This window comes from Salvelinus sp. IW2-2015, unplaced genomic scaffold (assembly GCF_002910315.2).
Source record: "Salvelinus sp. IW2-2015 unplaced genomic scaffold, ASM291031v2 Un_scaffold1545, whole genome shotgun sequence".
Taxonomy (NCBI): Eukaryota; Metazoa; Chordata; class Actinopteri; order Salmoniformes; family Salmonidae; genus Salvelinus; species Salvelinus sp. IW2-2015.
In genome coordinates, this window is record NW_019942977.1 from 1,183 (window position 1) to 24,328 (window position 23,146).

The 23,146-nt window shown below is 48.8% G+C and overlaps 1 protein-coding gene across 1 annotated transcript in view; it reads right to left on the reverse strand.

Moving 5' to 3' along the window:
* Nucleotides 1-330: 330 nt before the first annotated feature.
* The window catches only part of LOC112071202 (WD repeat-containing protein 7-like), a gene marked incomplete at its 3' end in the record, with an annotated part of 69,976 nt that continues 47,160 nt past the window's right edge, over nucleotides 331-23,146 (reverse strand). The window contains 6 exon segments of the mRNA XM_070439296.1: nucleotides 331-445; nucleotides 2,608-2,773; nucleotides 3,080-3,143; nucleotides 5,038-5,252; nucleotides 15,246-15,281; nucleotides 15,284-15,438. Coding sequence (XP_070295397.1) covers nucleotides 331-445; nucleotides 2,608-2,773; nucleotides 3,080-3,143; nucleotides 5,038-5,252; nucleotides 15,246-15,281; nucleotides 15,284-15,438 — 751 coding nt within the window.

Sequence of the window (23,146 nt, forward strand, 5' to 3'; positions counted from 1 at the left end):
CAGGCCCCACTTCGCCACCAACGAAAGCCATAGAACGGAGAGAAGAGAACCAAACCACTATCGCACCAACTGAGTCATATAGGTCCCACTTCACAACAATCTGAAGAGGTCCAGCAGAGGCCCCACTTCACGCAACAACCAACTGTAACAGTCACTAGGAAGGGGAACCACTCGCACCAATTGAGTACATAAGAGGAAGGACCCAACTTCGCACCAATTGAGTCTAGAGAACCACTTACGCACCACTGAAGGTCAGTAGGAGGCACACCTTCGCACCAACTGAGGAGGTCATAGAAGGAGACCCAGCCCTTTCGGGCAGCCAAAACTGACCATAGAGGCCCAGTCGTCGGCACCAACCGAGTCATAGAAAGGAACCACTTCGCACCAATACGTCATAGCCCTAGGAGGAACCAGCTTCACACCAACTCCGAAGCCATAGAGAACCCTTGGCACACCAGAGTAGACACTGAAGAGTCAAAATAGAGGTGAACCAGCCCTGCTACTCCCTCCAAAACTTTGAAGTCTGGATATAGATGCCATTTTACCCAGGGCGTGTTTGAACAACACCAAAGCGTGACCGGCTCATAATTTGAACCTTCAAGTTTTGCACCATCTGCTACGGCACCATACTGAGTCATAGAGGAACCACTTCACACCACACGATAGACGCCTTACCATGGAGCATAGAGGACCAGCTTCCACACCAAACTGGTCATAGAGAACAACCACTTCCACCACCAACTGATGTCTAGAGAACCACTTCACAAACCAACTGAGTCATCAGAGGAACACTTCGACACTCAAGCTGAGTCATAGAGGAACACTTTCACACCAACTTGCAGTCTCATAGGGACCACTTCACACCAACTGGAGCCATAGAGACCACTTCCACCAACTGAGCGCAATAGAGGACCACTTCACACCAAACTAGTCATTAGAGAACCCACTTCACACCAACTTGAGTCATAGAGGAACCACTTCGCACCAACTGACCATAGAGGAACCACTCACACCAACCTGATCATAGAGGTAATCCATCTTCACACCAACTGAGTCATAGAGGAACCACTTTCACACCAACTGAAGTCATAGAGGAAACCCACGGTTCACATCAAACTGAGTCAGTAGAGGAACCACTTCACACCAACTGAGTACATAGAGAGACCCACTTCCACCAACGAGATCAGTAGAGAACCACTTGCACATCCAACTGAGCCATAGAGGACCACTTCACACCAACTTGAGTCATAGAGAACCACTTCACACCACTGGTCATAGAGAACCACTTCAACCAAACTGGAGTCATAGAGAATCCACTTCTACACCAAGCTGGTCATAGAGGAACCACTTCACACCAACTGAGTCATAGAGGAACCACTTCAGCACTCAACCTGAGCATAGAGGAAACCCAATTCACACCAAGCTGAGTCATAGAGGAACCACTTCCACACCAACTGAGTCATAGAGAACCACTTCACACCAACTGAGTCATAGAGGAACCACTTCGCACCAATTGAGCCATAGAGAACCACTGGCAAACTTGAGTCAAGAGCGACCATTCACACAACTAGAGCACTCTAAAGCGACCACTGTGCACCCAACTAGAGCTCATAGAGAACCACTTGCCCCTGAGCCAGACTACTGTCAAGCGACGCTACCTAGAGGACAATCGCACATGGCATCTCCATCATGATCATGAGACATCGCCACCAACTTGAGTCATAGAGGAACCACTCACACCAACTGAACGTCATAGGGAACACACACTGTCAGGGACCCCACCAACTGCAGTCATAGAGGAACCACTTTCACACCAACTGCAGTTCAGTAGAGGAATCCACTTTCCACCAATCTGAGTCATTAGAGGAACCATCGTCACACCAACTGAGCCACTAGGACCATTCGCACCAACTGAGTCATAGAGGAACCCACTTCACACCAACTGAGTCATAGAGGGTTACCACTTCACACCACTGAGCCAAGCAGGAACCACATTCACACCAACTGAGCCATAGAGACCCACTCACACAACTGAGTTCATAGAGAATCCAACTTCACACCAACTGAGTCATAGAGTACCCACTTCACACCAACTGATCATAGAGAACCACTTCGCACCAACGGAGCCATAAGAGGAACCACTTCACACCAACTGAGTCATAGAGGCCCACTTCGCCACCAACTGAGTTTCATAGAGGAACCACCTTCGCAACAACTGAGTATAGAGGAACCACTCTCCACAAACTGAGTCCATAGAGGAACCCACTTCACACCAACTGAGTCTAGAGGCCCACTTCGCACCATGAAGTCATAGAGGGACCCACTTCGCACCAACTGAAGGTCATAGAGCGAACCCACTTCGCACCAAACTGGTCATAGAGGAATCCCATTCGCACCAACTGAGTCATAGAGGCCCACTTCGCCACCAAGCTGAGTCACTAGAGGAACCACTTCGCACCAACTTGAGTCATAGAGGAACCACTTTCGCACCAATGAGTCATAGAGGAAAACCACTTTCGCACCAAACTGAGTCAAAAATAGAGGAACCACTCTCGCACCAACTGAGCCATAGAGGCCCACTTCGCACAACTGAGTCATAAGAGTTACCACTTCGCACCAACTAGAGTCTTAGAGGAACCACTTCGCACCAACTGATCATAGAGGTCCACTTGCGCACCAAGCTGAGCCATAGAGGAACCACCTCGCACCAACTGAGTCATAGAGGCCCACTTCACCACCACTGAGTCATAGAGGCGCCCAACTTCGCCACCAACTGTCATAGAGAACCCACTTCGCACCAATGTTGAGTCATAGAGGACACCACTTCGCACCAAAACTGAGTCATAGAGGAACCACTTCGCACCAACTGATTCAATTAGAGGAACCACTTCGCCACCAACTGAAGCCATAGAGGCCCACTTCGCACCAAAACTGAGTCATAGAGGAACCACTTCGCACCAACTGAGTCATAAGGAACCACTTCGACACCAACTGAGCCATAGAGAACCACTTCACACCAAAAACTACCATAAGAGGAACCACTTCCACCAACTGAGTCATAGAGGGTACCACTTCGCACCAACTGAGTCAGAGGAGGAACCACTTCGCACCAACTCAGTCATAGAGGCCCACTGCGCACCAAACTGAGCCATAGAGGAACCACTTGCACCAACTGAGTCATAGAGGCCACTTCACCGCCCAACTGAGTCATAGAGGCCCACTTCGCACCAACTGAGTCATAGAGGAACCAACTTCGCCACAATTGAGTCATAGAGAACCACTTCGCACCAATAGTCATCGAGTAACCACTTCGCCACCAACTGAGTCACTAGAGGCCCACTTCGCAGCCAACTGAGTCATAGAGAACCAACTTCGCACCAACTGAGCCATAGAGGCCCAGCTTCGCCACCAACTGAGTCATAGAGGAACCACTTCGCACCAACTGAGTCATTTAGATGAACCACTATCACACCAACTGAGCCATAGAGGCAGGAACACATTCACACCAACTGAGTCAGTAGAGGAAACCACTTCACACCAACTGAGTCATAGAACCCACTTCACACCAACTGAGTCAATAGAGGCACCACTTCCGCACCAACTGAGTCATAGAGGAACCACTTCACACCAACTGAGTGCATAGAGGACCACTGCACACCAATTGAGTCTAGAGGACCCACTTCACACCAATTGTGAGCCACACTCGTACCAACTGCAAGTAAGCCACATTGGACACTTCTAGTGTCAGCTAGCTGGTGCTATAAACACACACACATCTAGTGTTATCTAGCTAGAGGTCCATCCCTCTAACCCTCCTGGCAGGCTGAGGCAGAGGTGTGAATCTCAGGGAGAAGATGGAGTGAGATGAGAGAAACTAGGACAGGAGGGAGGGAGGATTACCTCTCATTCCATCTTCTCCCCTGGTAGTATCCAGAGCCATGCCTCAATCCCAACACCCCCAAGCCCACAACACTAAGAGCCCAGGCTCCACTTTAACTAAGCCCTGGTCCCTGCAGGCCGCTGGGCTGGAAAACACTCTTCACCGCACACACACCACCTCCGTGCAGGAAGAGGCGAGAGGGAGGAAGAGGGGGAGGAGAGGGAGGGAAAGGAGCTGGAGGAGAGGGAGKWAGAGGAGCGGGAGGAAGAGGAGAAGAGCGATGAAGAGGAGGAAGGAGGAGGAGGAAGAGCAGGAGGAAGAGGGAGGAAGAACAGGAGAGGGAGGAGGACCAGGTGGAGTGTTTCCCTGTATAATTGTCTACTAGAACCACACTCACTATCTTCCTCTTCATCTATTCTCTCCAGCAACATCTTAGAACGCAGGGCCTGGCTGGCTGGCTGCCTGGCTCCTGCTATTTGACCTGTTCATGCCACTGCAATGTAGCCTTTATGCTTTTCAAAAATCAGACTGGTTTTCAAAATGGCCACTAAGTGCTTCCCTTTAGGCAGAAGAGCCCCTCCTGCTGCTCTCTGCATCCCAGCACAGAGGGTGACAGACACAACCACAGTTCAGGGAGGTTGATTGTTCTATGAAGATTCTACTCAAAGCTCGGGGACTCTTTCCTTCTTCTCCCCCTCCCTCCTGAAGTGAAACATCCTGGATGACTATTGGCAGAGAGACAGTGACGTGTGTGTGTGTGTGTGTGTGTGTGTGTGTGTGTGTGTGTGTGTGTGTGTGTGTGTGTGTGTGTGTTTGTTGCATTGCGATGGAGAACACATCTCCAGTGATGAAGTGCTGATCAGGGTTTGAAACACAGCAATTACAAAAGGGACCAGTACACCAGACTGCGCTCATTGCTTTCTAACCTTTGACCCCGGATGAGGTCTTCGAGAACCAGCCCTACATACAGTATACAGGGCTCATGTTAAGGTTTAAAATAATAAGGGTTCAACTATTCCCCTATGTAGCCTTTATAACAGCTACATAAGATATAACTGTGTCATAGATAGTCACAAACATTATGAACAATGGCATAAGCTAACCTCGTCTGCTAATAGATTGGTAACCAGGGTCCGGGGTTTTGGGTTACAACTGACCTTGTCTGCGTTGTCTGCGGCCAGTAGGTTGGTAGCCAGGGTCTGCAGTTTGTGCGTGGCCATGTTCTTGAGCGCGGCCAGGCTGCGTCGTGTCATGGCCTGTTTCAGGTTGACCGCAGGGTGGCTTAGAGAGTCCACAGCGGCCGGCACCACCTCATCACACGCATTCAGGATCTCTACAGCCGTGATGCCCATCACACACCGGTCCAACGCACCTGAGCGAGAGAGCGAGCGAGGGGGGGAAAGAGAGATAGAGAGCGAGGGGGGGAGAGAGAGAGAGAGGGTTAGTAGTTACAGTTTTGCCCCATCCGTACAGTCTCGGGAGAGGGCGAAGGTCGAGAGCAAAGCATCCTCTGAAACACGAGGAAGTTGTTTTCAATGTTTTGAACACTCAGTGTATACTCAGCGGTGTCAGAGAAAGGCATGAACATTTCTTATTATATCGTTCCTTTCTGTTCCTTTTAATAACCTGTGAAATCAACCGTTTGTGTACATTTATCTCATTACATTAGTTCACCAATCAGTGCGGATAGAGCAGGTCAACTAGTCGTTTACGCCAATCAGTGCGGATAGAGCAGGTCAACTAGTCGTTTACGCCAATCAGTGGGGATAGAGCAGGTAAACTAGTCGTTTACGCCAATCAGTGGGGATAGAGCAGGTAAACTAGTCGTTTACGCCAATCAGTGCGGATAGAGCAGGTAAACTAGTCGTTTACGCAATCAGTGCGGATAGAGCAGGTAAACTAGTCGTTTACGCCAATCAGTGCGGATAGAGCAGGTAACTAGTCGTTTACGCCAATCAGTGCGGATAGAGCAGCGTAAAACTAGTCGTTTACGCAATCAGTGTGGATAGAGGCAGGTAAACTAGTCGTTTACGCCAATCAGTGGTGGGATAGAGCAGGTAAACTAGTCGTTTACGCCAATCAGTGTGGATAGAGCAGGTAAACTAGTCGTTTACCGCCAATCAGTGTGGATAGAGCAGGTAAACTAGTCGTTTACGCCAATCAGTGTGTAGAGGCAGGTAAACTAGTCGTTTACGCCAATGCAGGGATGGGAGTGGAAAGTATGAGAAGAGCAGGATACAGGAAACAGTCAGAGATGTGTGGATAGAGCAGTAACTAGTGTTTACGCCCATCAGTGTGGATAGAGCAGGTAACTAGTTGTTTACGCCAATCAGTGTGGATAGGCAGGTAAACTAGTTGTTTACGCAATCAGTGTGGATAGAGCAGGTAAACTAGTTGTTTACGCCAATCAGTGTGGATAGAGCAGGTAAACTAGTTGTTTACGCCAATCAGTGTGGATAGAGCAGGTAAACTAGTTGTTACACCCAATCAGTGTGGATAGAGGCAGGTAAACTAGTTGTTTACGCCAATCAGTGTGGATAGAGCAGGTAAACTAGTTGTTACGCAACAGTGTGGATAGAGCAGGTAAACTAGTTGTTACCCCAATCAGTGTGGATAGAGCAGGTAAACTAGTTGTTTAACCAATCAGTGTGGATAGAGCGGTAAACTAGTTGTTTACACCAATCAGTGTGGATGAGCAGGTAAACTGTTGTTTACCCATCAGTGTGGATAGAGCAGGTAAACTGTTGTTTACACCAATCAGTGTGGATAGAGCAGGTAAACTAGTTTTTACACCAATCGTGTGGATAGAGCAGGTAAACTAGTTGTTTACACCAATCAGTGTGGATAGAGCAGGTAACAACTAGTTGTTTACACCCAATCAGTGTGGATAGAGCAGGTAAACTAGTTGTTAACCAATCAGTGTGGATAGAGCAGGTAAACTAGTTGTTTACACCAATCAGTGTGGATAGAGCAGGTAAACTAGTTGTTTCACCAATCAGTGTGGATAGAGCAGGTAAACTAGTTGTTTACCACCAATCAGTGTGGATAGAGCAGGTAAACTAGTTGTTTCACCAATCAGTGTGGATAGAGCAGGTAAACTAGTTTGTTTAACAATCAGTGTGGATAGAGCAGGTAAACTAGTTGTTTAAACCAAATCAGTGTGGATAGAGCAGGTAAACTAGTTGTTTCGGTTCCAAACCCGTGATTGCAATACATATCGTCGTATCGGCACTTAAGTATTGATATAATATTGTGAGGTCCCTTGGTCAATTCCCAGCCCTACTGGTTTATAACTAGTCTCCAGCATTCGCATCTGAACCAGCGTGATTGTATGGGTTGTGATAATGATGCCAGGATGTATTATATCATGTTGTAGTCACTGTAAGTGGATCTGATGATGGTTCATCTTGTCCTTAAAAGGGAAATTCCCCAAAACGTTTAACTTCATATTGTGTTGTGTTGCAACCATGCGATGTTGGCATGTTGCGTTGTTGTCTTAGGTCTCTTTATGTGCTGTTGATGTGTGTGTTGTCCTTATTTACATTGTTATTATTTATTTGTTTTAATCCAGGCCCGTCCCCGCAGGAGGCCTTTCGTGGTCGTCATTGTAAATAAGAATGTATTCTTTAAACTGACTTGCAAGTTAAATAAAATTAAAAATATTTTTATTATAAAAACAAAATCTACAGCACCACCTTAACATCAACATGTGAAAATGTCACGTTTCTATATGTTGTAGTAAAAGAAAGAGGAAGATGAGAAAATGAGAGAGGAGATGAGGAAATGAGAGAGAAGAGGAATGAGAGAGGAAGAGAGAAGATGAGAGAGGAAGATGAGAGAGGAAGATGAGAGAGGAAGATGAGGAGGAAGATGAGAAGATGAGAAGGAAGATGAGGAAGATGAGAGAGGAAGAGAGGAAGGATGGAGAGAAGAGAGGAAGAGAGGAAGAGAGGAAGATGAGTGTTTCCAATGACAACAACTAGTCGGCAATTCCTCTCATAATTGGTTAAAAATCACTTGATGCACCAACATGATGTCATTGGACACATCATATATTATAATTTTTTTTTACTACAAAACATTTTCACGAAACATTTTCACATTATGTTGATGTTGGGAGGGTGCTGGAAATGAATGAATGGTAAAAATGTCCCTTTAAGAAAGTGAGTTCTATTCCATTAGAGCTGGGGGGGGGGGGGGGGGGGGGGGGGGGGGGGGGACCCATAGAAGATAAATAATTTATCTCTATGGGAAAAGCACTGAACAGAGGAGAGAGGAAATGTAGCTGTCCATCAGTAATATAATGACTCTATAAATGGAGAGGCTGTTTCCCTCACTCCTTCAGCTCCTATCAAGTGGTTCCAGACAAACCTCAGGGATCATTACTTAGGCTACCCCCGCATGTCTAACACACACACACACACACCTTACAGCCACGGCCCTTCTGCTCCCCAGCCCTGTGAGTAGACAAGGTTTGCTACTGTACGTTCTTCTGTCCTACTCAGCACAACGAGACATAACCAGCTTTAAGAGCAGACATAAACACACTAATGTGCCTAGCTAATGCAGTAACGGGCAGGGAGAGACTCCACATTTAGGGAGATGTTTTGTAAGTGCTCGACTTCCCTCCTACACTCTCCTCCCTCCTCCACTTCCTCCTCAGCCATCATCTTTACTTCCATTGCTGTGAGAGGGAGTTTAAAATCTGTCTAACGTTTTAAGAGAGAGTGCTGCGTTGCTTTACAACGCTAAACACGCGGCTTCGTATATAAGGACGGGACGGGACGGGGGGACGAGGGGGGCAGGACGGAAGAAACGAATGCTCGAGACAATCTATTATTCATCCTGGAAAGGGTGTGTGATCTTCACTGAGCAAAAACATCGTCAAGTGAGGGRAAGAACACAAGGTTGGAGCTACCCTGGTAGTTTTTAGCCGGTCGTCGTCGTCGGGAGGAGGGACAGAAGAGACTCACTGTCTAAATGGGTGACAAGCTTCTTCTTCCTTCCTCACATCAGGCACACGSGGTAACATCGACTGCTTATAACTATAATAATATTATTATTCTACGTTAACTATTGGAAGACGAAATTAAATGATATCCATCGCAAGGCTCCAGCTATGCATTTGGTTTTCTAGATGTGAAGTCAGAAAGAACAATGAACAATGTCTGTGGTTACAGCAGAGACATTCAATGCCCTCCTGGATAATGATTTGTGTTGCTTAATAAAAAATWAAAAAAWWWAAAAAAAAATTAAATGACTTCCTGTAATACCGTAGACCCCCGGTATGGTACAGAAACAGAATGAACATATGGACCCTACTGGTTTCTAGTAATCACCACACAGTGTTTTCATCCCAAATGGAACACTATTCCCTATGTAGTTCCCTATGGGCACTGGTTAAAAGTAGGGAATAGGGTGCCACAGTAGGGAATAGGATGCCAAAGTAGGGAATAGGGTGCCAMAGTAGGGAATAGGGTGCCAAAGTAGGGAATAGGGTGCCCTTTGGGACACCACCAGTGAGAAAACAAGAAAATTGTATTAAACCAATCTGCCCATGAGTGGCGTCTTATCTAACACCTCCACCTAGACAACGTATCAGCCTCTCGCTCACTTAGTAGCCTACTACACCTCAATGACTTTGGTTATTAAAACAACTACGCAGACAAGTTCTTGCCTGGTTTCGATCTTATCTGTGGGAAAGATATCAGTTCGTCTCTGTGGATGGTTTGTTCTCTGACAAATCAATGGCAAGTTCCAGTGTTCCTCAAGGTTCCGTTTTAGGACCATTAATGTTTTCACAATAAAATGCTACCTCTTGGTGATGTCATTCGGGAAACACAATGACAACTTTCACTGCTATGCTGACGACACACAGCTGTAAATTTCGATGAAAACATGGTGAAGCCCCAAAATTGCCTACCCTGGAAGCCTGTGTTTCAGACATAAGGAGGTGGATGGCGGATAATGTTTTACTTTTAAACTCGGACAAAACAGAGATGCTAGTTCTAGGTCGCAAGAAACAAAGAGATCTACTGTTTGATCTAACAATGAATCTCTGGTTGTACAGTCATTTCAAATAAAACAGTGAAGGACCTTGGCATTACTTTCGATCCTGATCCCTCTTTTCACAAACATAAAAATGAATCTTAAGACAAGCTTTTTAACATCTTCGTAACATTGCAAAAATCTGAAACTTTTGTCTAAATATGAAGCAGAAAAAACGAATCCATGCTTTTGTCATGTTAAGAATAGATTACTGCAATGCTCTACTCTCCGGCTACCCAGATAATGTACTAAACACACTTCAGCTAAAAACAGCTGATAGAATCTTGACTAGAACCAAAAATATATATTGTATTACTCATGTGCTAGCCTCTCTACACTGGCTTCCTGTTAAGGCTAGGGCTGATTTCCAGGTTTTATTGCTAACCTACAAAGCATTACATGGGCTTGCTCCTACCAAATCTCTACAATTTGGTCTAGCCTTACATACCTACACGTAACACTACAATCACAAGACGCAGGCCTCGTTATTGTTCCTAGAATTTCTAAGCAAATAGCTGGAGGCGGGGCTTTTTATGGAATGGTCTGCCGATCCATGTGAAAGAATCAGACTTAACTGAACGTTTACGTCTTCTCTCAGTAGATTGAGTGTAGTCTGGCCCAGTGGTGCCAAGGTGAACGGCAAGGCACTGGAGTKACAAAACCACCCTTGCTGTCTCTGCGGCTCAGTTCACTCCACTGGGATTCTCTGCCTCAGAATTAACTTTTGGATATCAGAGCGGCGGTAACTCAYCTGCATTACAACCAGGAATTCAACTTTCTCAAATTGGATCCTTTGTTTATACCCCCCAGAGAAATTGAACTTATCCCATAGGCTGCTCCAAGACGCCACCGGCCGAGAAGAAGTATTCGGAGTGGACTTCTAGTCYGACTCAGGAGGCGTGCAAACCATCCACCACTTCAGAGTATATTACTCGCTAATGTTCAGTCTCTGGACAATAAGGTAGATGASCTCAGGGCGAGGATCCGCTTCCAGAGAGACATCAGGGACTGTAACATATGATTCCGTGACCGAGTGTTTCCCTCCGAATATAATGTCCCTGTCCATACAGCCAGCTGGGTTCTCAGTACATCGCACAGATAGGAATAGAACTCGGAAAATAACTCTCCGGGAAGAAGAAAGGTGGTGAGGTATGTTTCATGATTAACCACTCAGGGTGTGATTGTGATAACATACAGAAAGTCCCTTTGTTCACCCGACATAGAATACCTCACAACCAAATCCGATCGTATTACCTCCCAAGAGAACTGTCTTGTTATAGTCACAGCTGTGTATATTCTCCCACAAGCCWATACCAAACTGGAAACCACATATCCTGAGGCCGCATTTATTGTTGCTGGGGATATTAACAAAGCTAATTTTTGAAAGATGCTACCGAAATTCTAACACATTGACTGTAGTACACGCGCTGGGAAAACACTTGCCCACTTCTATCCTACAAGGCCCTTCCCTCACTTCCTTCCGGCAAATCAGATCACGACTCCATTTTGCTCCTCCCTCCTTATAGGCAGAAACTCAAAAAAGAAGTAGCCGTGCTAAGGTCTATTCAATGCTGGACTGACCAATCGGAATCCATGCTTCAAGATTGATTTGATCACGTGGACTGGGATATGTTCCGGGTAGCCTCGGATAATAACATTGACGTATACACAGACACGATGACCGAGTTCATCAGGAAGGGTATAGGGGATGTTGTTCCCACAGTGACTATTAAAACCTACCCAAACCATAAACCGTGGATAGATAGCAACATTCGCTTTAAACTGAAAGCACGAACCACCACATTTGACCATGGCAAGGTGACTGGGAATATGGCAGAATACAAACAGTGTAGTTATTCCCTCCATAAGGCAATCAAACAGGCAAAACGGAGACAAAGTGGAGTTGCAGACTATCACGGATTACAAAGGGAAAACCAGCGACGTCACGGACACCGACGTCTTGCTCCCACACAAACTAAACACCTTCTTCGCCCGCTTTGAGGATAACACTGCCACCGACGTGGCCCGCTCCAAAGGACTGTGGGCTCTCGTTCTYCATGGCCGATATGAGTAAGACATTTAAGTGGTTTAACCCTAGCAAGGCCGGCATTCCTAGCCACGTCATCAGAGCATGCGCAGACCAGCTGGCTGGAGTGTTTACGGACATATTCAATCTCTCCCTATCCCAGTCTGCTGTCCCCACTTGCTTCAAGATGTCCACCATTGTTCCTGTAACCAAGAAAGCAAAGGTAACTGAACTAAATTACTATCGCCCGGAAGCACTCACTTCTGAACTGCTTTGAGAGACTAGTCAAGGATCACATCCCCTCCACCTGACAACCTAGACCCACTTCAATTTGCTTACCACCCTAATAGATCCAAAGAYGATATAATCGCCATTGCAATGCACACTGCTCTATCCAATCTGGACAAGAGGAATACCTATGTAAGAATGCTGTTCATTGACTACAGCTCAGAATTCAACACCATAGTACTCTCCAAGCTCATCATTAAGCTCAGGGCCCTGGGTCTGAACACCGCCCTGTGCAACTGGGTCCTGGACTTCCTGACGGGCCGCCCCCAGGTGGTGAAGTTCGGAAACAACATCTCCTGTACTCCCTGTTCACCCACAACTGCGTGGCCATACACGCCTCCAACTCAATCATCAAGTTCGCAGACGACACAACAGTAGTGGGCTTGATTACCAACAACGACGAGACGGCCTACAGGGAGGAGGTGAGGGCCCTCGGAATGTGGTGTCAGGAAAATAACCTCTCACTCAATGTCAACAAAACAAAAGAGATGATCATGGACTTCAAGAAACAGCAGAGGGAGCAGCCCCCTATCCACATCGACAGGATCGACAGGAACGCGGTGGAAAAGGTGGAAAGCTTCAAGTTCCTCGGTGTACACATCACTGACAAACTGAAAAGGTCCACCTACACAGACAGTGTGGTGAAGGCACAACAGCGCCTCTTCAACCTCAGGAGGCAGAATAAATTATCCTTGGCCCCTAAGACCCTCACAAACTTTTACAGATTCACAATTGAGAGCATCATGTCTGGATGTATCACCGCCTGGTACGGCGACTGCACTGCCCGGAACCACAGGGCTCTCCAGAGGGTGGTGCGGTCTTCCCAACGCATCACCGGGTGGCACACTGTCAGCCCTCCAGGACACCTACACCACCCGATGTCACGGCCTGTTCACCCCACTGTCATCCAGAAGGCAAGGTCAGTACAGGTGCATCAAAACTGGGACAGAGATGGGAAAAAACAGCTTCCATCTCAAGGCCATCAGACTTAAATAGCCATCACTAGCCGGCTACCACTCAGTTACTCAACCCTACATACATAGACATGGAATCACTGGTCACTTTAATAATGTTTACATACTGCTTTACTCATGTCATATGTACAGTGCCATTCGGGAAAGTATTCAGACCCCTTGACTTTTTCCCACATTGTTCGGTTACAGCCTTATTCTAAAATGTATGAAATAGTTTTTCCTCATCATTCTGCACACAGTACACCATAATGACAAAGAAAACAGGATTTTTGAAATTTGTGCTAATTTATACAAAATAAAAAAAGTAAATATCACATTTGCATAAGTATTCAGACCMTTTACTCAGTTCTTTGTTGAAGAACCTTTGGCAGCGATTACAGCCTCGAGTCTTCTTGGGTATGACGCTACAAGCATGGCACACCTGAATTTGGGGAATTTCTCCCATTCTTCTCTGCAGATSCTCTCAAGCCCTGTCAGGTYAGAAGGGGAGCATCGCTGCAAAGCTWTTTTCAGGTCTCTCCAGAGATGCTCGATCGAATTCAAGTCCAGGCTCTGGCTGGGCCACTCAAGGACATTCAGAGACTTCTAAATCATGTCCAATCAATTGAATTTACCACAGGTGGACTCTTGATGATCAATGGAAACAGGGTGCACCTGAGCTCAATTTCGAGTCTCATAGCAAAGGGTCTGAATACTTACGTAAATATGGTATTTCAAAATGTCTACATTTCTAAAAACCTGTTCTCATTTTGACATTATGGGGTATTGTGATGTCACTATGGGGTATTGTGATGTCACTATGGGGTATTGTGTGTAGTTGCTGAGGAATTATTTTTATTTATTTAATCAATTTTAGAATAAGACTAACGTAACAAAATGTGGAAAAGTCAAGGGATCTGAATACTTTCCGAAGGCACCGTATACACTGTATTCTATTCTACTGTAATTTAGCCACTCCGACATTGCGGAAGGTAGCGTAGTGGTTAGAGCGTTGGACTAGTAACCGGAAGGTTGCAAGATTGAAACCCTGAGCTGACAAGGTCAAAATCTGTCGTTCTGCCCCTGAACAAGGCAGTTAACCCACTGTTCCCCGGTAGGCCGTCATTGAAAATAAGAATTTGTTCTTAACTGACTTGCCTAGTTTAAATAAAGGTTTAAAAAAATTGCTCGTCCTAATATATAGAGTGGGGAGAACAAGTATTTGAAACACTGCCGATTTTGCAGATTTGCCTACTTTACAAAGCATGTAGAGGTCTGTAATTTTTTATCATAGGTACACTTCAACTGTGAGAGACGGAATCTAAAAAAAAAAAAAAATCCAGAAAATCACATTGTATGATTTTTAAGTAATTMATTTGCATTTTATAATACTATGTAAAGCCAACTGACATTTACTGCTGAGGTACTGGACCYGTTGYACCYTCKACAACCACTGATTATTATTTGACCSTGTTGGTCATCTAYGAACATTTGAACATCTTGAAGAAMGATCTGGCCTTAAATGGCCATGTGCTCTTATAAAATGCAGGCAGAACAAACAAAGTCGCTCAGCAAACAAATAGTGCACAGTTGGAAGAGAAAACATTAGCGAAGTGTAATAAAGCTTGATTTCATGCCTTCAGCACCGTTCCATTATCAGACTACAGCAAAGGTTGTTAGATTATAAACAGATATTTCATTACAGAAGTTCATTAATGACAAAAATAATTAAATGGACGCAAACAAAACTCCCATTATCTCATTAATCATGGTTACAAATGAATAAACCCTCTGCAATGTAACACATCACCCTATTTTAATAGTGTGCGAGTGTGTGCCTGTATGCGTGTCGCTCTGTCGCAACGGTATGTGTGTGTGTCTCACCTGTTGTCGTGCGTCTTTTGTTTGCTGCGTGGTCCCGTGTGTGTGGTACCTTGTATGCGTATCGCTCTGTCGCAAAGATGTGTGTGGTGTGTGTGTGTCCACCCCGTTACATTAGTGGTGCGCGCGAGTCTCTCCTTTTGTGATGCGTGTGTGTGTGTGTGTCTACCTGTGTCCATCTGCCACACATACACTGATCCATCCAGCAGCCCACCACCAGGTAAGTCATCAACAGGGGCGACATCTTGATGACCTGGATGGGGAAGAGGTGTCGAGACGCCAGCATGATGCACTTCTCCCCGCAGGCTGGAGAACCACCGATGGCACTGGCCAGCAGCACCACACAGTGCTCTGGACCACGACTGTCGAGAGAAGAGAGAGAACTAATTATCAAAATCCAGAAAAAGTTGTTCAATTCTTCAACCACCTAAAAGGAAGCGATTCCCAAACCTTCCATAACAAAGCCATCACCTACAGAGAGATGAACCTGGAGAAGAGTCCCCTAAGCAAGCTGGTCCTGGGGCTCTGTTCACAAACACAACAGACCCCACAGAGCCCCAGTGCAGCAACACAATTAGACCCAACCAAATCATGAGAAACAAAAAAGATAATTACTTGACACATTGAGAAAGTAAAAAAAAACAGAGCAAACTAGAATGCTATTTGTCCCTAACAGAGAGTACAACAGTGGCAGAAATACCTGACCACTGTGACTGACCCAAACTTAAGGAAAGCTTTGACTATGTACAGACTCAGTGAGCTTAGCCTTGCTATTGAGAAAAGGCCGCGTGAGCCAGACATGGCTCTCAAGAGATCAGGCTATGTGCACTGCCCACAAAATGAGGGTGGAAAACTGAGCTGCACTTCCTAACCTCCTGCCCAAATGTATGACCATGTTAGAGAGACATATTCCCTCAGAATCACACAGATTCAACCAAAGAATTAAGAAAACAAAACCCAATTTTGATAAACTCCCATATCTACTGGGTGAAATTCCACAGTGTGCATCACAGCAGAAACAAACCATTGTAATAACAACCCATATTTTATGTTTATTTATTTTTCCCTTTTGTACTTTAACTATTTGCACATTGTTACATACACTGACTAGACATAATATGACATTTGAAATGTCTTTATCTTTTGGAACTGCTGTGAGTGTAAAGTTTACTGTTCATTATTATTGTTTATTTCACTTTTGTTTATTTTTCTTAGCTTTGGCAATGTTAACATATGTTTCCCATACAATAAAGCCCCTTGATGATATTGAATTGTAAAGGCTGTGGTAACCGTAACAGCCCAGAACCAGAGAGGTTGTGGTACGCGTAATCAGGCCCAGACCAGAGAGGTGTGGTACGTAATCAGGCCAGACCAGAGAGGTGTGGTACAGTAGTCAGGCCAGACCAGAGAGGTGTGGTATCCCGTAATCAGGCCCAAGAACCAGAGAGGTGTGGTACCGTAATCAGGCCCAGACCAGAGAGGTGTGGTACAGTAATCAGCCCAGACCAGAGAGGTGTGGTACAGTAATCAGGCCCAGACCAGAGAGGTGTCGTACCGTAATCAGCCCAACCAGAGAGGTGTCGTACGTAATCAGGCCCAGACCAGAGAGGTGTGGTACAGTAATCAGGCCCAGACCAGAGAGGTGTGGTACAGTAATCAGGCCTAGACAGAGAGGTGTGGTACACGTAATCAGGCCTAGACCAGAGAGGTGTGGTACAGTAATCATGCCCAGACCAGAGAGGTGTGGTACAGTAATCATGCCCAGACCAGAGAGGTGTGGTACAGTAATCAGGCCTAGACCAGAGAGGTGTGGTACAGTAATTCATGCCCAGACCAGAGAGGTGGTGGTACCGTAATCAGGCCCAGACCAAGAGAGGTGTCGTACGTAATCAGGCCCGAGACCAGAGAGGTGTGGTACAGTAATCAGGCCCAGACCAGAAGAGGTTCCGTGCCGTAATCATGGCCCAGACCAGAGAGGTGTGGTACCGTAATCAGGCCCAGACCAGAGAGGTGTCGTGCCGTAATCAGGCCCAGACCAGAGTCAGGGTGTGGTATCAAGGGAATACAACATTTGTATAATGTCATATCTGTTGTTTCTTTGTGGAAGCAAGAGACGGATAAACACTAACATAATTAAGCAACAAAATACTGAACATAAAAAGGTATTGTTGCAGACAATGGACAAAAACAGCATACGTCATGACATTTAGAAAGGCCTAACGAATGAATAGTTGAAACAGAACTGTCTGACCCTTCAATGGTGTCAATGACAATAGAACAGAACACAAACTCCATTTCCATGGTTACAACAATGAAATGCCCTGCTCCATTTTGATTAGTAATGTCATTAACCAATGATCTAAGAGCAAGGCCCTTTTCTCCCCATATCAACTGGACAGGGGGACCTTTAAATGACTGACATTTCAGGGTAGTGGAGTTGTTGCCAGGGAGAAAAACTTGACAAGGTTTTTAATTTTTCAAGTCATCCGGCAATAGTTAACTGATGAAAGTGAAATAAACAATAACAATGAACAGTAAACATTACACTCACACAAGTTGGGCGTGATTACAGACAGACAGAGACACAGACAGACAGACAGACAGACAGACAGACAGACAGAGACAGACAGAGACAGACAGAGAAAGACAGACAGAGACAGACAGACCGCCCCACAGAGACAGACAGACATATAGACAGACACACAGACAGACATACAGACAGACCGCCCCACAGAGACAGACAGAGAGCGAGCGAGCGACACACACAGACAGACCGCCCCACAGAGACAGACCGACCGCCCCACAGCACATCATGAAATACTGCCTCACACAGTGAAAAACGCTATACAACCTGGCTGGAGGTTATTACAGTACACAGCGACACACAGGGACACAGCGGGACACAGCGACACACAGGGACACACAAGGACACACAGGGACACACAGGGACACAGAAACACACAGGGACACCAGAAAACAACACAGGGACACAGAAACACACAGGGACACAGAAACACACAGGGACACAGAAACGCACACTCCGGTACAACAGGTGCATGGTACAATAACAGATAAGCAGACACCAGAGTCCCCTAGCAGACCACCAGAGTCCCCTACAGACCACCTGTCCCCTAGCAGACCACCAGAGTCCCTAGCAGACCACCTGTCCCCTAGCAGCCACCAAATCCCCTAGCAGACCACCAGAGCCCCTAGCAGACCACCAGAGTCCCCTAGCAGTACCACCAGAGTCCCCTAGCAGACCACCAGAGTCCCTAGCAGACCACCAGAGTCCCCTAGCAGACCACCAAGGAGTCCACCTAGCAGACCACCAGAGTCCCCGCAGACCAACCAGAGCCCGACCAGACCACCAGAGTCCCCTAGCAGACCACCAGAGTCCCCTAGCAGACCACCAGAGTCCCCTAGTAGACCACCAGAGTCGCCTAGCAGACCACCTCCCAAGCAGACCAACCAGAGTCCCCTAGCAGACACCAGAGTCCCTAGCAGACCACCTGAGTCCCCTAGCAGACCACCAGAGTCCCCTAGCAGACCACCAGAGTCCCCTAGCAGACCACCAGAGTCCCCAAGGCAGACCACCAGAGTCCCCTAGCAGACCACCAGAGTCCCCAAGCAGACCACCAGAGTCCCCAAGCAGACCACCAGAGTCCCTAGAGGACCACCAGAGTCCCCTAGCAGACCACCAGAGTCCCCAAGCAGGACCACCAGAGTCCCCTAGCAGACCACCAGAGTCCCCAAGCAAGCCACCAGGAGTCCCCTAGCAGACCACCGTCCCTCCTAGCAGACCACCAGAGTCCCCTAGCAGACCACCAGAGTCCCCTAGCAGACCACCAGAGTCCCCTAGCAGACCACCAAGTCCCTAGCAGACCACAGAGTCCCAAGCAGACCACCAGAGTCCCCAAGCAGACCACCAGAGTCCCCCAGAGACCACCTGGTCCCTAGCAGACCACCAGAGTCCCCTAGCAGACCACCAGAGTCCCCCTAGCAGACCACCCGTCCCCTAGCAGACCACCAGAGTCCCCAAGCAGACACCAGAGTCCCCTAGCCAGACCACCAGAGTCCCCTAGCAGACACCAGAGTCCCCCTAGCAGACCACCTGTCCCCTAGCAGACCACCAGAGTCCCCTAGCAGACCACCAGGAGTCCCCTAGCAGACCACCCACCAGAGTCCCCTAGCAGACACCAGAGTCCCCTAGCAGACCACCAGTGAGTCCCCAAGCAGACCACCAGAGTCCCCAGCAGACCACCAGAGTCCCCTAGCAGACCACCAGAGTCCCAGCAGACCACCAGATCCCCTAGCAGACCACCAGAGTCCCCTAGCAAGACCACCTGTCCCCTAGCAGACCACCAGACGGTCCCCTAGCAGACCACCCTGTCCCAAGCAGACCCACCAGAGTCCCCAAGCAGACCTACCAGATCCCCTAGCAGACCACCTGTCCCCAAGCAGACCACCAGAGATCCCCTAGCAGACCACCAGAGTCCCCTAGCAAGACCCACCAGAGTCCCCAGCAGACCACCAAGAGTCCCCAGCAGACCACCAGAGTCCCCTAGCAGACCACCAGAGTCCCCAAGCAGACCACCAGAGTCCCCAAGCAGACCACCAGAGTCCCCAAGGCAGACACCAGGAGTCCCCTAGACAGACCACCAGAGTCCCCTAGCAAGACCACCGTCCCCTACAGACCACCAGAGTCCCTAGCAGACCACCTGTTCCCCAAGCAGACCACCAGAGTCCCCAAGCAGACCACCAGAGTCCCCTAGCAGACCACCTGTCCCCAAGCAGACCACCAGAGTCCCAGCAGCCACCGATCCCCTAGCAGACCACCAGAGTCCCCTAGCAGACCACCAGAGTCCCCTAGCAGACCACCAGAGTGCCCCAAGCAGACCACCAGAGTCCCCTAGCAGACCACCAGAGTCCCCATAGCAGACCACCAAGAGTCCCCAAGCAGACCACCAGAGTCCCCAAGCCAGACCACCAGAGTCCCCAAGCAGACCACCAGAGCCAGACACCAGATCCCCTAGCAGACCACCAGGAGTCCCTAGCAAGACCACCTGTCCCCTAGCAGACACCAGAGTCCCCTAGCAGACCACCTGTCCCCAAGCAGACCACCAGAGTCCCCAAGCAGCCACCAGATCCCTAGCAGACCACCTGTCCCCAAGCAGACCACCAGAGTCCCCAAGCAGACCACCAGAGTCCCCTAGCAGACCACCTGAGTCCCCTAGCAGACCACCTGAGTCCCTGTGCCCAAGAACACCAAGGTAACCTGTCTTAAATGGCTTGTCATGGATCACATCAACACCATCATCCCAGACACCCTGGACCCTCTCCAATTCGCTTACCGTCCCAACAGATGACGTAATCTCTATTGCACTCCTCACTGCCCTTTCACACCTATGTGAGAATGCTGTTCATTGACTACAGCTYAGCGTTCAACACCATAGTGTCCTCAAAGCTCATCACTAAGCTAAGGAAGCTAAACACCTCCCTCTGTAACTGGATCCTGGACTTCCTGACGGGCCGCCCATAGGTGGTGAGGGTAGACAACACATCTGCCACGCTGATCCTCAACACTGGGGCCCCTCAGGGGTGCGTGCTCAGTCCCCTCCTGTACTCCCTGCTCACCCACGACTGTGTGGCCGCGCACGACTCCAACACCATCATTAAGTTTGCCGACGACAACAGTGGAAGGCCTGATTACCAACAACGATGAGACATCCTATTGGGAGGAGGTCAGGCCAGGACAACAACCTCTCCCTCAACATCAGCAAGACGGCCGAAAAGGCCACCATTCACATTGACGGGGCTGTAGTGGAGCGGGTTGAGAGTTTCAAGTTCCTTGGTGTCCACATCACCAACAAACTATCACGGTCCAAACACACCACCCACACCAAAACCCTCAGGAGACTGAAAAGATTTGGCACGGGCCCTCAGATCCTCAAAAAGTTCAACAGAATCTTGACTGGCTGCATCACCGCTTGGGTATGGCAACTGCTTGGCATTTGACCACAATCAAAATGGCTACCCAGACTACCTGCAATTATCTATTTGTTGCATTAACTCTGTTGAACTGGCTCTTCACACACACGCTGATGTTACTGTCTATCCCTGTTGTCTAACCACTTTATCCCTACCTACATGTACATATCTACCCCTACCTACAGTATATACTGATGTTACTGTCTATTATCTATCCTGTTGTCTAATCACTTTATCCCTACCTACAGTATACTGATGTTACTGTCTATTATCTATCCTTTACCCATACCTACAGTATACTGCTGTTACTGTCTATTATCTATCCTTTACCCCTACCTACAGTATACTGCGGTTACTGTCTATTAGCTATCCTTTACCCCTACCTACAGTATACTGCTGCTACTGTCTATTATCTATCCTTTACCCCTACCTACAGTATACTGCTGCTACTGTCTATTATCTATCCTTTACCCATACCTACAGTATACTGCTGCTACTGTCTATTATCTATCCTTTACCCCTACCTACGAGACGGAGGGAGGGAGGTAGGGAGAGACGGAGGTAGGGAGAACGGAGGTAGGGAGGTAGGGCGGACGGAGGGAGGGAGGTAGGGCGAGACGGAGGGAGGGAGGGCGAGACGGAGGGAGGGAGGTTAGGCGAAGGAGGGAGGTAGGGCGAGACGGAGGGAGGGAGGTAGGGGAGACGGAGGGAGGGAGGTAGGGCGAGACGGAGGGAGGGAGGTAGGGCGAGACGGAGGGAGGAGGTAGGGGAGACGGAGGAGGGAGGTAGGGCGAGACGGGGGAGGGAGGTAGGGCGAGACGGGGGAGGGAGTAGGGCGAGACGGGGGGAGGGAGGTAGGGCGAGACGGGGGGAGGGAGGTAGGGCGAGAACGGGGGGAGGGAGGTGGGCGAGACGGGGAGGGAGGTAGGGCGAGACGCGGAGGGAGGTAGGGCGAGACGGGAGGGAGGTAGGGCGAGACGCGGAGGGAGTAGGGCGAGACGGGGAGGGAGGTAGGGCGAGACGGGGAGGGAGGTAGGGCGAGACGGGGGGAGTTAGGGCGAGACGGGGGTGGTAGGGCGAGACGGAGGGAGGAGGCAGACGGAGGAGGTAGGGCGAGACGGAGGGAGGTAGGGCGAGACGAGGGGGTAGGGCGAGACGGAGGGAGGTAGGGCGAGACGGAGGGAGGTAGGGCGAGACGGAGGGAGGTAGGGAGAGACGGGAGGGAGGTAGGGAGAGACGGGGAGGAGTAGGGAGAGACGGAGGAGGTAGGGAGAACGGAGGAGTAGAGAGAGCGAGAGGGGAGACGGAGGGAGGTAGGGAGAGACGGAGGGAGGTAGGGAGAGACTCGGAGGGAGGTAGGGAGAGACGGGAGGGAGGTAGGGAGAGACGGAGGGAGGTAGGAGAGAGACGGAGGGAGAGACGAGGAGGTAGGGAGAGACGGAGGGAGGTAGGGAGAGAGGAGGGAGAGACGGAGGAGAGGTAGGGAGAGACGGAGGGAGGTAGGGAGAGACGGAGGGAGGTAGGGGAAAAGACGGAGGGAGGGTAGAGAGGACGGGGGAGGAGAGAGAGACGGAGGAGGTAGGGAGAGAGGTAGGCGAAGAGAGAGTAGGGAGGTAGAGAGGACGGGGAGGTAGGAGAGAGACGGAGGGAGTAGGGAGAGACGGAGGGAGGTAGGAGAGACGAGTAGAGGAGAGGTAGGGAGAGACGGGGGGGAGGTAGGGAGACGGAGGAGGGGAAGAGAGAGAGGAACTGAAGAAGACTAAATGGTGATGAAGCTGACAGGCAATGTTCTGAGTGTTGATGTAGTGGTAGAGGAAACCTTGACCATGAGAGATGAGAGATGAAGGAAGGAAGGGGAAGGAGAGGGGTGAGGAGGGAAGGAGGGGGTGAGGAGGGTAGGAGAGGGGTGAGGAGGGGAGGAGAGGGGTGAGGAGGGAAGAGGAGGCAAGGAGAGGGGGTGAGGAGGGAAGGAGAGAGGGGGAGTCAGGACTACAAGGACACATCACTCTTCATCACGGTCATCCCTCCTGCCGCCACCGGCTGCTGCCACAGCTGCAGGCAATTACCCATCCACCCCCCACA